Genomic DNA, 16708 nt, shown 5'->3' on the forward strand with positions numbered 1-16708 from the left:
AGTCTGACACGACTGAAGTGAGTTAGCATGTATGCACGAGTAGTTGATTAAAATGTTGTGTTAGTTTCAAGTGTAAAGCAGAGTGAATCAGTTATAAATATGTATATATCTCTCTCCAGTCTTTTTAAGAGTCTTTTAGCAGAGTTCCCTCTGCTATGCGGTAGTCCTTATTAGTTGTCTGTTTTATATACAGCAGTGTGTGTATGTCAGTCTCAATCTCCCCGTTTATCCCTCCCCTCCCCTTAACCGTGGTAACTGTAAGTTTGTTTTCTACATCTGTGATTCTACCTCTGTCTTGTAAATAAGTTTATTTGTACTGCTCTTTTTTAAAAATCCCACATATAAAGGATATCATGCTATTTGTCTTTCTCTGTCTAACTCACTTCGCTTAGTATACAGTCTCTAGGTCCATCTGTGTTGCTGCAAATGGCTTTACTTTGTTCTTTTTTATGGTGGAGTAATAATATTCCATTGTATATATATGTACCGTATCATCTTTTTCCATTCCTTTGTTGATGGACATTTAGCTTGCTTCCATGACCTGGCTATTGTAAATAGTGCTGCAGTGAACACTGGGATGCATGTATCTTTTTGAATTATAGTTTTCTCCAGGTATGTGTCTAGGAGTGGGATTGCTGATCATATGGTAGTTCTGTTTTTAGATTTTTAAGGAAACACCATACTGTTCTCCATAGTGGCTGCACCAGTTTACACTGCAGTCAACAATGTGGGAGGGCTCCCTTTTCTACATACATTTATTGTTTGTAGGTTTTTTAGCCCTTCTGAATGGTGTGAGGTGGTACCTCATTGTCGTTTTGATTTGCATTTCTCTAACAGTGATGTTGAGAGGAGCTTCACTTTGGAGAGTGTGACTTCTGGGAGAGCATTTTAATTGTTCTATGCCTTAAATGTTCTCTTCCCTGTTTTTGTCCATTCTCATTTTTTTTGCTGATCTCATTCAGTGACATAGCTTTAAGTACTGTTTCTACTCTGACTCCAACTCCCAATTTATATCTCTAGCCCAGTACAGACATTTCCCCTAAATGACTGACACATACGTAGTTGCTCTGTCAGCGTCTTAAACTTAGGCCTTTCAAGTATTTAGTATTAAGCTTCAGCTATCCATCCCCTCCCTGGTAGCTCAGTCGGTAAAGAATCTGCCTGCAGTTCAATCCCTGGGTCCAATCCCCAGGTTGAGAAGATCCCCTGGAGAAGGCAATGGTAACCCACTCCAGTATTCTTGCCTGGAAAATCCCATTGACAGAGGAGCCTGGCAGGCTGAGGGTGTGGCAATAGTCAGATATGATTTAGCGACTAAAGCACCACCACTATCCATTCCCTTTGGGCTTTCCTGGTGGGGCTCAGTGGTAAATAATCTACCTGCCAATGCAGGAGACACAGGTTTGATCCCTGGGTCAGGAAGATCTGGAGGAGATGGCAACTCATTCCAGTATTTTTGCCTGGGGAATCCCATGGACAGAGGAGCCTGGCGGGCTACAGTCCATGAGGTTGCAAGAGTGACATGACTGAGCAACTAAATGACAATAACAATCCATACCCTTCATCCCGTCCCTCACCCTCCACCAAAATCTGTCCCTCTCATGCACTTTCCCATCTTTGGGAAATGGCAGTATTCTTTCCGTTGCTCTGCATAAAACTAGAAGATTATCCTTGATGCCTCTCTGTCCCCCCACATCCAGCCAGAGTTAATGTCACTCCTTAGCTCCGAGCCCTGGAACAGCTTCTCCTTTCACTGTACCTGCCTGGCCGTCTGTTACCTCTTTGACCTTACTGGCTTCCTTGTTATTCCTGGAACTCACCAGGCATGGTCCAGCCCCAGGGCCTTTGCACATGCTCTTCCCTCTGCCTGAAATACTCTTCACCTATATATCCATATGACTTTTGTTCCCATTTCTTTTAAGTCTTTATTCACAGTCAAGTTCTTGGTGCGGATTGGTTCACCCTATCTAAAGTTTTAACCCCGACCTGGACACGTCCTATCTCCCTCCTCTCATTTATTTTTCTTCTTGACATCTAATCAGTATTCTAAATTCAGTATGTCTATATTTTGCCTATTTGTCTTCTTCATTATGTTGTTGTTCAGTCGCTATGTCCGACTCTGTGACACCTGCAGAGGACTGCAGCACCCCAGGTTTCCCTGTCCATCACAATCTCTCGGAGCTTGCTCAGACTCATGTCAATTGAGTCAGTGATGCCATCCAACCGTCTCATCCTCTGTCGTCCCCCTCTCCTCTCTAAACAGAAGTTCTCGGAAGGCAGGGATTGTGTCTGTTGTGTTCACTAGTGTGTTCTCGGCAGTTGCAACAATGCCTGCTACAGAATAGGTCCTCAGTAAATATAGGCAGAGTGAATCGTAAGAGGGGTCACCCTGTACCACGCCACCAGCCCAAAGACCTCCTGAGGTCCTGGGAGTTTCTGGTGCTGGGAGCTCCGGCAGCAGCTCTGGGCAGTTTGCGTCTAGCTGTTTGCTGTCCAGCTAAACAGATTGGATGAAAAAGATACCTTTTCCATTCCGGAAAGGCCGTTTTGCTTTGGGTCTTATGAATGGTAGCACACTGTTCCATGAGGACCTCAGCTTTTGGCGCACAGGGCTCTGCGCATCAAACCTCGCTCAGCCACATTCCATTCAGGCTTTCTCCCGAAGGCAGGCAGCTCGAGGACTACGAGCTGGGGCTGTGGATTCCAAAGAATTGGGTTCAGATCCTGGAAAATTACATCACCTCCTTGCCTCAGCTTGCTGTGTGTGACCTGGGGAGAAGCATACCTTCTCTTAGGAGTGTTTTGAGGAATGAAGATGTTCATTATCTCAAAACTTGGTGAGGTGTCTGATACTGAGCACTGGATGAAAGGGTGGGTGCTGGGTGCGAGGCGAGGGGAGCCAGCCCTCTGCTATTCCTTGATGGCTTATGGAAGAGTCTGGGATGAGCTGGGGTCAGGGGGAACATTTGGAAGGAGTTTTTAAAAATATATATATATATATATATATATATATATATTTGATTGCGTCAGGTTTTAGTTGCAGCAGGCGGGATCTTTCTTTGCAGTGCCTGGGCTCTCCAGGGTGGAGCTCGGGCGTAGTTTGCTCTGAGGCATGTGGGATCTTAAGTTAGTCCCTGACCAGGGTTTGAACCCACATCCCTTCTGTTGGAAGGTGGATTCTTCACACTGGATTGCCTGGGATGTCCATGGAGGGACATTTTGTTTGGAGGCGGCCTTGGAGGTCCAGAAGCTCTGGTGGGAGGTGGAAATGACATTTGACCTGATGCCTATCTTCATCCCATCTTTCCTCGTGCACTAGTTGAGTGCTTGTGCACTGCGTGGGGGCCCTGAGTCCGAGGAAGAAGGCATGAGTCCAGCCGCCAGGCAGCACCTCCCACCTCCTTTCCCTGGGCCTTGTTACCCGGTATGGCCAAACAGGGATCCTGATGGCACTACCCCTGTCTCATGGGTGTTTGTGAGCTCCAAGGCAGCTAACAGATGTGAAAAGCCCCTGCCAGCCATAAAGCAAGGTGGTCCCGTGAGAGTACCTGCCGTGGGCTGGCATGCGGCGGTGCACTCGTGTGCTGGGAGGCACAGATGGTGAGCGCTGCAGGAAGGAAGTCCATGGGGGTCAGGGCAGGCGGGGTGCTCTGATCCGACCCCGTGTTCTTGTACCATCCAGCCAGAGCAGGGCATGGGGGTGACATCAACCGCACAGGAGGCTGTCCTGTGTCAGTTGTCCCAATCACGGGACATCCTGTCATAAGCAGCCAGGGCTCGTAAAGCCCAATTTCCAACTCAAGCAGTTCCGTGTGTGCTTCCAGAAGCCCCCATGTGGTCAGTCCCGTGAGGTCAGCTTCCTGGCCGGGGCGCCTCTGGGCTCCTGGCACGCACCTCCCGGACCGCTGCCCTGCTTCTCTGGTCCAGCAGCAAGCTTGACGCATTTCCTTGCTGGAGTATGAATGAGCTCAGCTTCAAACACCGAATTTTCCAGATGCAAGCCCAGCAGATGCCCCGTCAAGGTTCCCCTGGTGCCAGGGTGAGCTTCTGAAGGTTTCTGTCGTGGTCAGAGTAGGTGAGGGGTGGGATGTGTGGTCTTTTACCACCGCACAGGGAGAAGAGAGGATGGAGGGGTGCCACAGAGGGCCTGGGCCCCCCACCCCACCCCCAACCTCTGGGTGGTTCATTCATTTCTTCTCATTCATCCACCAAACATTCATTAAATGCCCACTGTGAGGCAGGAACAGTATGCTAGGTGCTTGGATAAACCAATATAAAGGGGGGGATGGCCCCCCAGCCCACAGATTCTCTATCACCATCCCAGGAGAAGTGGTCACTGGGCATGCACTGGGCGGGGTAGGGCACGGAGGAAGGTACCCGGGGCCGGGAGGAACGGAGGCACCAGGTGTGTTTCTTGGAGGAGGTGGCAGGTAAAGTGAGTCTTGAAGGTCGAGAAGGGGTTTATTCACTTGCCTGACAGCCCTGTCTTGAAAGCAGGCTCTGGGGCAGGTGAAGATGGTGGGGAGAGCAGTTCAGGCAGGGGTTGGGGATGTGGGTGGGAGGTTGAGATGACGGGGTGCACATGGGTCCCCCACACTCAGAGTGGCAGCTGCTCCCCAGCCCAGTGCCCGTCCCTGCAGCCATACCGAAAGGAACCAGGGTTCTGGGGTCAGAGGTGGTGGGGACGGGAAGAAGGGGACAGAAAGGAGGCCGCCTGTTGCGATCGGGCCAGGATGTGGCCCTGGGTGTTCATTTCCTCTCTTCCACCTCGTGATGACAGTGGCCACTGTTTGTGTGCCCAGAGTGGCCGGCGTCCCACTTTCCCTCCGCTGTGTCATTTCATCCTCACGCCTGCCCTGGAAGACTGGAGGATGGCCAAGTCTGTCCTCTGTGGGGCCAGGCTGCTGTCTGTGTGTGTAGAGGGGCACCCTTGCCACCGACACTGGGACCCTGAGGACGGGGGCTCTCCTTGGGGGTGGGGTATCTTCCCTCCATTCAGCTTGACCTCCACGGTGACTCCTCCTTAACCCAGGTGGGCCGTGGCTGCTGGGTGCTCCTGACTCCCCCACTCCCTTCTCACCAGAAGTGAGCCCCACTCCTTGTGCTCGGCCTGCCTTCTGGGAAGCTATGCAGCTGCTCTAAGCCAGGCCTGACCCCCCCACATTCCCTCCAGCTCCCCAGATGCAGGCCCCAGGGGCTCAGCCTATACTCCTAATTTCTTTAAAAAATAGACTCTTTTTTTTTTTTTTATCATTTGGAAAAAAGGCAGGGGAGATTGCCCATAAACCTAATACTCTCATCTGCCCTTAGTATTTGGTGTGTTTTCTATCAATTTTGTTTGTTTGTTCTGCGTAATTTTTACTCAGTTAAGTTGTATCTTAACACACTTTCTCTGGGCTGAGTCTTGGGTTACGGTTGACTGTCTAGAAGTGAAAAGACCCAGTACCCACCCTTAAGAAACTCAGTCTCCAGAGCCTGCCCAACTGGGCTACCCTCCTCCACCTACTAGCTGTGTGACCTTGGGCCCGTTGCTTTACCTCACTGTTTCTTGCTTGTCTCATGTGTAGAATGAGGATAACAATGGTAGCAATTTCATAGGTGCTGGTGCAGATGAAAATGATTAATATATGTAGAGGTCCTGGAACGGGGCCAGAGGACAGAAAGAGGCACACACGTACTTGATGTGGTTTGTGTTATGAAGAGTTCCAGCTAGAAACGGAGACAAAAGATATTCTAGACAGACTAAGCAATGCAGACAGGCGAGATGGTGTGAAACAACATTGTTTTCTGGAATCATGTGCAGTTTGGAGCCGACAGTGGGGACTGACAGGGAGAGGCTGCAAGGGGAAGCAGGGGCTTCGCAGGCCGAGCTTGCAGCCCTGAAGAGCGCAGTGGGGTGGACTGAGCCTATGACAACACCACGTACTTTTCCTGGGTTGTTATGACCTTCACAGTAGCAGCTTTTACTGACCACGTGGTGTCTCTAGGGTAAACGTGTCATAATTTACAATTCCCCTAATGCTGGATACTGAAGTTGCTTCCATTTTGTGTCAAAACAAAAATTGTTATATGCACTTTGATGTGTGTGCCGTGTGTTCCGTTTTGGGGGGATTCTTTTTCTGGAATCCAGCCCCTTGGCTGTCCTTAGTGTCCCGCCCCGCTCCCCTGGCTGTAGGTACCCCAGCTCCTCTGTCCTTTCAACTCCCAAGTGTGGAAGAAAGAAGGGTCTTGACATAGCATTCTCACGAGGTGCTCATTTAATCCTTACAACAGAGGAGAGGGGAGTGTTGTCCTTGTGTTAAAGGAGAAAAACTAACTCACAGTCTGCTCACACATCTTAAAAGGAAAGACGTTACAAAACTTTACGGTCTTTTCAAAGCTCTTTAATCATGTTCTATAAGCCTCAGTTTCCTTATCTGTAAAAGAGGGGTGGTGGAACTAAAGAGGGCTAGTGCTGAATACTTACTACCTGCCAGGTTCTATTATTTAGGACCAGGAGCTGACTGTGGCTCAGACCATGAACTCCTTATTGCCAAATTCAGACTTAAGTTGAAGAAAGTAGGGAAAACCACTAGACCATTCAGGTATGACCTAAATCAAATCCCTTATGATTATACAGTGGAAGTGACAAATAGATTCAAAGGATTAGATCTGATAGAGTGCCTGAAGAACTATGGATGAAGGCTTGTAACATTGTACAGGAGACAGTGATCAGAGCCAACCCGAAGAGGAAGAAATACAAAAAGGCAAAATGGTTGTCCGAGGAGGCCTTACAAATAGCTGAGAAAAGAAGAGAAGCAAAAGGCAAAGGAGAAAAGGAAAGACATATCCATCTGAATTCAGAGTTCCAAACAATAACAAGGAAAGATAAGAAAGCCTTCCTAAGTGATCAGTGCAAAGAGATAGAAGAAAACAATAGAATGGAAAAGACTAGAGATCTCTTCAAGAAAATTAGAGATACCAAGGGAACATTTAATGCAAAGATAGGCATAATAAAGGACTGAAATAGTAAGGACCTAACAGAAGCTGAAGATATTAAGAAGAGGTGGCAAGAATGTGTAGAACTATACAAAAAAGATTTTAATGACCTAGATAACCATGATGGTGTGGTCACTCACCTAGAGCCAGACATCCTGGAGTGGGAAGTCAAGTGGGTCTAAGGAAGCATCACTATGAACAAAGCTAGTGGAGGGGATGGAATTCCAGCTGAGCTATTTCAAATCCTAAAAGATGATACTGTGAAAGTGCTGCACTTAATACGCTAGCAAATTTGAAAAACTCAGCAGTGGCCACAGGACTGGAAAAGGTCAAGTTTCATTCCAATCCCAAAGAAAGTCAATGCCAAAGAATGTTCAAAGTACTGCACAATTGGACTCATCTCACATGCTAGCAAAGTAATGCTCAAAATTCTTCAAGTGAGGCTTCAGTGGTATTGAGAACTGAGAATGGTGAGCTGTGAATTGAGATGTTCAAGCTGGTTTTAGAAAAGGGAGAGGAACCAGAGATCAAATTGTCAACATCTGTTGGGTCATCAAAAAGCAAGAGAGTTCTAGAAAAACATCTATTTCTGCTTCATTGACTATGCTAAAGCCTCTGACGGTGTGGATCACAACAAACTGGAAAATTCTCAAGGAGATGGGAATACCAGACCACCTGACCTGCATCTTGAGAAGTCTGTATACAGGTCAAGAAGAAACAGAATCTGACATGGAACAAAGGACAGGTTCCAAATTGGGAAAGGAGTACATCTAGGCTGTATATTGTCACCCTGCTTATATAACTTATATGCAGAGTACATCATGAGAAATGCTGGGCTGGATGAAGCACAAGCTGGAATCAAGATTGCAGAGAGAAATGTCAATAACCTCAGATATGCAGATGACACTACCCTTATGGCAGAAAGTGAAGAGGAACTAAAGAGCCTCTTGATGAAAGTGAAAGAGGAGAATAAAAAAGCTGGCTTAAAACTCAACATTCAAAATACAAAGATCATGGCATCTGGTCCTATCACTTCATGGCAAATAGATGGGGAAACAATAGAAACTGTGACAGACTGTATTTTCTTGGGCTCCAAAATCTCTGTAGATGGTGACTGCAGCCATGAAATTAAAAGACACTTTCTCCTTGGAAGAAAAGCTATGACAAACGTAGACAGCATATTAAAAAGTAGAGACATTTCTCTGCCAACAAAGGTCTGTGTAGTCAAAGCTATGGTTTTTCCAGTAGTCATGTATGGATGTGAGAGTTAGATCATAAAGAAAGCTGAGTGCTGAAGAACTGATGCTTTTGACCTGTGGTGTTGGAGAAGACTCTTGAGAGTCCCTTGGACTGCAAGGAGATCTAATCAGTCCATCCTAAAGGAAATCAGTCCTGAATATTCATTGGAAGGACTGATGCTGAAGCTGAAGCTCCAATACTTTGGCCGCCTAATGTGAAGAACTGACTGGAAAAGACCCTGATGCTGGGAGAGATTGGAGATGGGAGGAGAAGGGGATGGCAGAGGATGAGATGGTTGGATGGCATCAGTGACTCGATGGACATGAGTTTGAGCAAGCTCTGGGAGTTGGTGGTGGACAGGGAAGCCTGGTGTGCTGCAGTCCATGGGGTCCCAAAGAGTTGGACACGACTGAGCGACTGAACTGAGGTTCTATTATTAGGCACTGTTGTGGTCCACATGTTGTGGTTGAGGAAACTGACTTAGAGAGGTTGAGTAACTTACGCAGCGTCAGTGGTGAGGACAGGATTTGAATGCAGTTTTGCTCCAGAGTTGCACTCTGTGCCTGGGCCCTCTGCCTCATATAGTTCGTGAGAATTAAATGAGACCACTAAGTGCTTACTTAGCTCAGGGCCTACTGCCTTGTAAGTGCTTAGTATCTCCTGGTGTGGTGGTTATTATTGACCCTGCCTGCCTTTTTTGATGATTCTTTGTAGGCCTCTTACTCTTCCTTTCATGCCTGCGGTTGGTCCTCTGTCCTCACGTAGACCAGAGTGTCCACTCTCCTCCAGGACACCCACACTGTGTCCTCCATGTCACCCGCCCTTTCACCAGGTGACATCATAGCACAGAGGCAGAGGGCGGCCCCCAGCCAGTTGCCACCCAGGTTTGGTGGCACTGCCTGAGGAAGGTGGGGTGTTTTCTGGGAACCTAGGAAATAACATCTAATTCTGTCATCCAAACTGAGAACAATCTCTATGGCAGACAGTGTGACCCTATGAGTATGAAACAAAATTTCCACCCAAACCTGTGTCACTGTTTCTGAGTCTTAGGGTCACGCTCATTTCTGGGGAGCGTGCTTTTGTGTTCTCTCAGAACTCCAAGGGAAGCCTGAGATAGCAGGCGCAGAAGGTTTTATTTTTTATTTTATTTTCTGGCCGCACCTCGTGGCATGCGGGATCTTAACTACCCTGACCAGGGGTCAAACCTGTGTCCCCTGAAGTGGAAGTGCTTAGTCTTAACCACTGGACTGGCAGGGAAGCCCCCACCAAAGATTTGAGATCTATGGCCCCGATGGAGTGTGAGGTGACTCTGGTCCCCTCGTGGCATCCAGTAGAGAGGTGCCACTGGTTTTGTTTGTGGACTCGAAATGAGCCATGCCAAGCTCTTTGAGTTCCCAAAAGTCGATTCCATACTTTGCAGGGTGAGAACCGCCCCGCCCCGCTTTGCACAGGGAAGCGTCGCTTGTCACGTGTGTTCACGTCTGCCGCCTTCTCTGATCGTGACCACCCCGCACCGCAGATGAGGAAACTGAGTCTCTGTTGGGGAAACTGGGTCGGCGGGCAGGACAGCACCGTTCGCTTGTACACAGTGGCAGCTCTGGAACTTTCCATCAGCCCCCCTTCCGTCCCACTCAGTGCTGTTTCTCTTTCTTTTCCCCTCTTCTTTCCAGGTCCCTCCAGGCCCAGGATCCGGGGGACAGCGCTGGTGGGGAGCCAGCGGGGTGCCCATGCAGGAAGCTGCCACGCGTGGTGAGGTGGGCATGGGAGACCGCGCCCGGCTGACCCGAGACTCCGTTTTCTTCCAGACTGAGGGGGAAGGTGGTGGGGCCTCCCCACCGGCCCCCCAGAGGATGCAGTTCTTCGGCCGCCTGGTCAACACCCTCAGCAGCGTCACCAACTTGTTTGTGAACCCGTTCCGGGTGAAGGAGGTGGCCGTTGAGGACTACCACTCGCGCCGCCGGGTCCGAGAGGAAGGGCAGCTGATTCTGTTCCAGAACTCTTCCAACCGCACGTGGGACTGCATCCTGGTCAACCCCAGGAACCCCCAGAGCGGATTCCGGTGGGTAATGGTCAGTTGCCCCCTCCCCCACCGCCACTTTGCTCCCTTGACTCCTCCCAGGTCTCAGCTTGGAGGTCCCCTGACATCTGAGGGGTCTGTGATGGGTGGGGTGGCCGCTTTTAGAAAGGAGGCAGGGACTTCCTGGCCTGGATGACTTCTGGCCCATCAGGGTCCTGGAAGCAGGGCCTGGGGCTGGGCCCATGTGGATAGACGGAGGCAGGAAGGATGAGGAAGTGGAGAAAGTCACATTGGGAAAGGTCCAGGGATTGCCGGTAGTCCTGGGTCGTTAGCATGACTGTCCTTGCAGGGGCTGGTTGGCCGAGGTTTGTTGTGGGCAGCCTGGAAGGGGTGGACACCTGTACTTCTCAGGGCACACTGGGCCCCCTCCGTGGGCTAGAGGAGAGGGTAGGAAGCCAGGACAGGGCTGAGGGAACCGAGCAGATGCAAAGCCGGTTGAGGAAAGGGGAGAGGAGAGGCCAAGGACCCAGAAGGCAAGGAACCTGGGGGAGCTTGGCAGACTCGCATTGAGTTGGGCTCGTGCCGATGGCCCTTCCTCATTGGTTTCACCTGGCAAGTTGTCTTGTGATCCAGGGAGTGAGCTGGGAGGTGGGAAATGGAGGTTAGAGGGTGGAATGCTGGAGCTGGGGTCCCAAAGGGCTGCGGAAATGGAGATGCCAAGGCCCGGGAGTGACCGGGAGCGAGGGCTGCGGGGAGGGTGTGCTGTGCCTGACCCTGGGCTTCTCACTGGGGGTCGTCATTGCGGTGGTGGGGGAGTGCACCCCACTGCTCCGAACACCCTGCACTTGGTGGAGAGCAGGCTTGGGGTATTGGACTTCCTTTTCAAGGGGTCAAGGTTCTGTCTTTTAAGTCTCCTCCTTTCCTTGCTGGAGGGCTTTGAATGATGGCCAAAGTACTTAAATGTGTGGGATGGGGCTGTCAGGGCCCTGCTTCCAGGTGGAGGTGCTCCTATTCTATAGCTGCAGAGCTCCAGGATGGGGGAGCGGGTTGGGGTCTTCTGAATACTCAGGTTTCATTTCCAAAGGCCTGGGAGTCCTACAGCATCCCTATGGATGGAGAGCTGGATGCTGGCTGATATAGATGCAACTCTGATAGCGTTGCATTATATTAGTGTGTGTGAGGCACTGGTCTGACTCAGCTCCCTTCATCTTCACGGCCGTCCCCCGAGGCAGGGCTTTCACTGACCCCTCCTTACAGAGGAGGAAACACAGCTCGGAGAATTTAAGTAACTTGCTGAAGTCACAAAGCCGCTGGATAGCAGAGCCGGACTTCAGACCCAGTCATTCTAGCTCGAGAACCCACCTCTTCCTTTTCATCCAGGCGGGCCCCTTTGCAGTGGGATGAGCTGTGGGGGTCAGTGTCCAGCTCCCCGGGCCCATCCTAGGCCCCCAGCCCGGCATATGGGCCAGGCGTCTGGCTCTTCTGGGGTGAGCGCTGCGGCGGTCACCTGTAGCACCGCTGTGTACATTGTGATAACGTCCATACTTCTCTTCCTGGTACGAGTTAATCATTTGCTGCTGACACTGACTTGTGACATATGGTCCTTGATGAGCCCCGCCAGCCTCCCACTGGTATCTCAGCAGAAGCAGGGCTGCACTTCCCTGGAATCCTGGGAGGAATGATCAAAGCACATGTGACACGTGACCTTCTCTTCTCAAAAGGGGACTGAGGTTTTTTTTTTTCTTTCTAATTATTTATTTGGCTGCTCTGTGTCTTAGTTGCGGCATGTGAACTCTTGATTGCTACATGTGGGATCTAGTTCCCTGACCAGGGATCGAACCCAGAGTCCCTGCCCTGGGAGCATGACGTCTTAGCCACTAGATCACCAGGGAAGGGCGTTGACTTCCCCCTAGGGGTTGGCCCCCAGGGGGTTGACTTTTGAGGCCCTCTGTGCTGGGACTTTGCCTGGACACACACCCTGAGGTTTACCTGTTCACTGTTTATCCAGTCCATAGCCTGTCTCCACCAAGGGCAGGTCTGTGTCCTCTAGGAGCTCAGGCAGTGGCCAGAAAAGGTGGAGTAGGACCTGCATTCAGTGGACTGAATGTCCTAACAGGCTCATGTGAGACTCGTGTTCCCTGCACAGACCTCACCTCGCTATACTCTCTCTTTGCCCTGGCGCTCTCCCCGTACTCCTTGGCCCACGCCTCGTGGGCACCTGCTCTGTGAGCCTGTGCTCACCCTTCTCTTCTCCCTCACCACTGCCTGAATCTCTGTCCATCCCTCTTGTTTTAGATTGCCCATCTGTCTCCCCCACCAGCCCGCAGAGCTCAGGAAGGACAGGGCCTGGGTCTGAGTCATTTCTGTTAACGCCCAGCTAGTATCCAGTACTTGGCAGATGTTTGAACCCTGGGGCTCTGTCCTTGGAGGTCCGCTGAACTACAGCCATCCATCTATGAAACTTTGCTGTCTGTCTGTGAATGAAGGTTACAATAAGAACAACATTTAACACTGTTACCATCTCAGAGGAGGTGATGCAAAGTGTGCGCGGCTTCAGTGTACCTACCGTCTACCTTTCCCTGGTTTCTGTATATACGCTTTGAAGAAAGAAACGGCAACCCACTCCAGTATTCTTGCCTGGAGAACCCCATGGCCAGAGGAGCCTGGCGGGCTACAGTCCATGGGTCTCAAGGAGTCAAACATGACTGAACAACTACACAGCAGTAAACTTTGGTTGACCCATGACCACTGAAGGTCAAAGTGTATGTGACAGGAGAGATGGGAAAGGCTTCTCTGGGGTGCTTGGGTTGGAGATGGCCCGGGAGGGTGAGCAAGATTTCAATAGGAGAAGGCCTGAGAGCGCATCAGAGCAAAGTCATTGAGGGAGGGAGAAGGGAGAGAGTTATAAACCCCTCTAACCCAATGGTTCTTGGCCATTTTTCATTCCAGGATCCCCTTGAGAGTCTCAGGGTTCCCTGTCCCCCCCGCTAAATGCATATCCATGCATTTGCCTGCCATTTCCTAAATCACAGGCCCCCTGGATAAGGGGCCCCCTTTTCCACAGGCCCCTTCCACCAAAGCAGAGGCTTCCCCACACTGATGCCACGGTGCTTTAGTCTGCAGGCTCAGTTCTAGAAGAGAGAAAAGATACTGCCCCATGGGTCTGCTAGATCCTCCCCTTTTCTCTAGATCTTTCTTTCACCTCCTTGTTCTAACCTGGACCTGACTCCACCCGAGGGCGCTGCTTCTCTGCAGGCCTCCCAAGAGTTTTCCCTCCCAGGTTCCTCCCACTGGGCCTGGAGGTGGGGTCACGTCGTGAAGTGCACCGCATCCTAGGCTAAGACTCACTCTCTCCCCTAGCGGCAGGCATCTCCCCCAGATCCTCGAAGACATGAGCCCGTGGCTCGGACCTGCCTCGCACCATCACTGCTCCTGGCTTGACTCTTGGTGACTGTTTCATTCACAGGGTGCCACGCCTAACACCCAGGGCTCTTGGTGCCTGAGCACACAGCCGTTGCCTGAGCCCGGTCATCACCAGTAGCAGCAGCTCTTCCATAGATACAAATGCCAAGCATCCCAGTTTCTGACCTCTGCCTCCTGACTTATCTGCTTCTTCCCTCTGGTACTCTGAATGCCTGGTGTCCCCCTGCAGATGAGGCAATGACCCTGCCACCTTTTTACCATCCCCACGCCTATTGTGAATTTCACTACTTCAGTTCAGTTCAGTTCAGTCGCTCAGTCGTGTCTGACTCTTTGCAACCCCATGGGTTACAGCACGCCAGGCCTCACTGTCCCATCGCCAACTCCTCGAGTTTACTCAAACTTATGTCCATTGAGTCAGTGATGCCATCCAACCTGTCATCCTCTATTATGCCATCCTCTGTCGTCCCCGTAACCTCCTGCCCTCCGTCTTTCCCAGCATCAGGATCTTTTCAAATGAGTCAGTTCTTCACATCAAGTGGCCAAAGTATTGGAGTTTCAGCTTCAACATCAGTCCTTCCAATGAACACCCAGGACTGATCTCCCTTAGGATGGACTGGTTGGATCTCCTTGCAGTCCAAGGGACTCTCAAGAGTCTTCTCTAGCACCACAGTTCAAAAGCATCAATTCTTCGGTGCTCAGCTTTCTTTATGGTCCAACTGTCACATCCATACATGACTACTGGAAAAACCATAGCCTTGACTAGATGGACCTTTGTTGGCAAAGTAATGTCTTTGCTTTTTAATATGCTGTCTAGGTTGGTCATAACTTTCCTTCCAAGGAGCAAGCATCTTTTAATTTCATGGCTGAAGTCACTATCTGCAGTGATTTTGGAGCCCAAAAAAATAAAGTCTGTCACTGTTTCCCCTTCTGTTTGCCATGAAATGATGGGACCGGATGCCATGATCCTAGTTTTCTGAATGTTGAATTTTAAGCCAACTTTTTCACTCTCCTCTTTCACTTTCATCAAGAGGCTCTTTAGTTCTTCTTTGCTTTCTGCTATAAGGTTCATGTCATCTGCATATCTGAGGTTATTGATATTTCTCCTGGCAATCTTGATTCCAGTTTGTGCTTCATGCAGCCCAGCGTTTCTCATGATATACTCTGAATATAAGTTAAATAAGCAGGGTGACAATATACAGCCTTGACGTACTCCTTTCCCAATTTGGAACCAGTCTGTTCCATGTCCAGTTCTAACTGTTGCTTCCTGACCTGCATACAGATTTCTCAAGAAGCAGGTGAGGTGGTCTGGTATTCCAATCACTTTCAGAAGTTTCCAGAGTTTGTTGTGGTCCACAGAGTTAAAGGCTTTGGTATAGTCAATAAAGCAGAAGTAGATATTTTTCCGGAACTCTCTTGCTTTTTCGATAATCCAGTGGATGTTGGCAATTTGATCTCTGATTCTTTTGCCTTTTCTAAAACCAGCTTGAACATCTGGAAGTTCACGGTTCACGTACTGTTGAAGCCTGGCTTGGAGAATTTTGAGCATTAGTTTACTAGCGTGTTGAGATGAGTGCAACTGTGCAGTAGTTTGAGCATTCTTTGGCATTGCCTTTCTTTGGGATTGGAATGAAAACTGACCTTTTCCATTCCTGTGGCCACTGCTGAGTTTTCCAAATTTCACTCCTTAGCTAGCATATCATTGTCTTCACACACTTGCATACACTCTGCTTTCCTGTTGTCTTCTCTGTTCATCATGTTTACTTGGCAAAACCCCAACACAAGTTAATTCCAATTCTCCACCATGGCTGGAGGAACACCCCTCCACACTGACCACTCTCACTTTCAGATCTCAGGGTGGATGGGCTGGATGCGAGCCTGTGCGTTTGGCAAGCCTACACGTAGGTACTTTCCTAATGGTCCAGTGGTTAAGAATCTCCCTTGCAATGCGGAGGACACCGGTTCCATCCCTGGTCGGGATGCCATGAGATAACCAAGCCCCCATGCCACGACTAAGACCTAGGGCCTCCAGATTAATAAAGAAACTCTCTGGTTCTCTTGGAAGGCGCGTCTGGTCCTCCCTCCTCCGCCTCCAGTCCCTCCTCTCTGTGCTCTGATGACCTGGCTTCTGTCTCACTGAGAAAGCAGAAACCAGGGGAAGAGAAGAAGAGCTCCCTCCACCCCATCGACCCCAACCTGTACCCACATCCAGGCCCATCCCCATCGTGACTCGAGACATGCCAGCCGTGCGTCTGACCGAGCCCCTTCCCGCCTCCAGGTCATTGTCTCCTCTCCGTGTCAGGACATCAGTTCACCAGTTCTTTCCTCTCTCTCCCACATAATTCCCCCCTCTTCACTAGATATTTCCTATTGATGTACAAATAAGCTTTAAAAAAAAAATCTCCTTAACTCCATATTTCTCCGCATTCAGGCAGTTTTCCTGTTTGACATAATTCACCATCATTTCCTCTCCTCCTGTTCTCTTTGTTTTTTTATTTTCTGGGTCTTTTTTTTCTAAGTCTACTTGATTTACAGTTTCAGGTTTATGACATAGTGGTTCAATATATTTGTAGACTATAATCCATTTAAAGTTATTGCAAAACAGTGACTTTATTTCCCTGTGCTGTATAATATATCCTTGTTGCCATCTATTTTATGCGTAATTATTTTTTTAGTATTTATTTATTTGGCCACACTAGGTCTTAGTTGTGGCATGGGGGCTTAGTTGCCCCGTGGCATGTGGGATCTCAGTTCCCCGACCAGGGATGAAACCTGTGCCCACTGCATTGCAAGAGAAGTTCTTAACCACTGGACCACTGTGGAGGCCCTAAATGTAGTTTTCTGTATCCCTGAATCCCCTTCCCCTATTTTGCCCCTCCTCTCTTCATGCTCCCCAGTGGTAACCAATAGTTTGTTCTCTGCATCCATAAATCTGTTTCTGTTTTGATACACACATTCGTTTTGTTTTTTAGATTCTATAGATAAGTGATAACGTCTTATGTTTGTCTTCTCTGTCTGGCTTATCTCACTAAGCATAATACTTCATAGATCCAC

The 16708-nt window shown here is 49.5% G+C and overlaps 1 protein-coding gene across 5 annotated transcripts in view; it reads left to right on the forward strand.

The window, feature by feature from the left end:
• The window catches only part of PLA2G6 (phospholipase A2 group VI), a 58789-nt gene that overhangs the window by 2013 nt on the left and 40068 nt on the right, over window positions 1-16708 (forward strand). For 3 of the 5 annotated variants that reach the window (XM_005895231.3, XM_070371597.1, XM_014478064.2), the window contains exon 2: window positions 9888-10276. In XM_005895231.3, coding sequence (XP_005895293.2) covers window positions 9945-10276 — 332 coding nt within the window. In that variant the 5' untranslated portion in view covers window positions 9888-9944. Of the gene's footprint in view, window positions 1-9887; window positions 10277-16708 lie in introns of those variants that run through there. The other 2 variants (XM_070371596.1, XM_070371595.1) reach the window with 2 other exon arrangements.

This window comes from Bos mutus, chromosome 5, assembly GCF_027580195.1.
Source record: "Bos mutus isolate GX-2022 chromosome 5, NWIPB_WYAK_1.1, whole genome shotgun sequence".
NCBI classification, from domain to species: Eukaryota; Metazoa; Chordata; class Mammalia; order Artiodactyla; family Bovidae; genus Bos; species Bos mutus.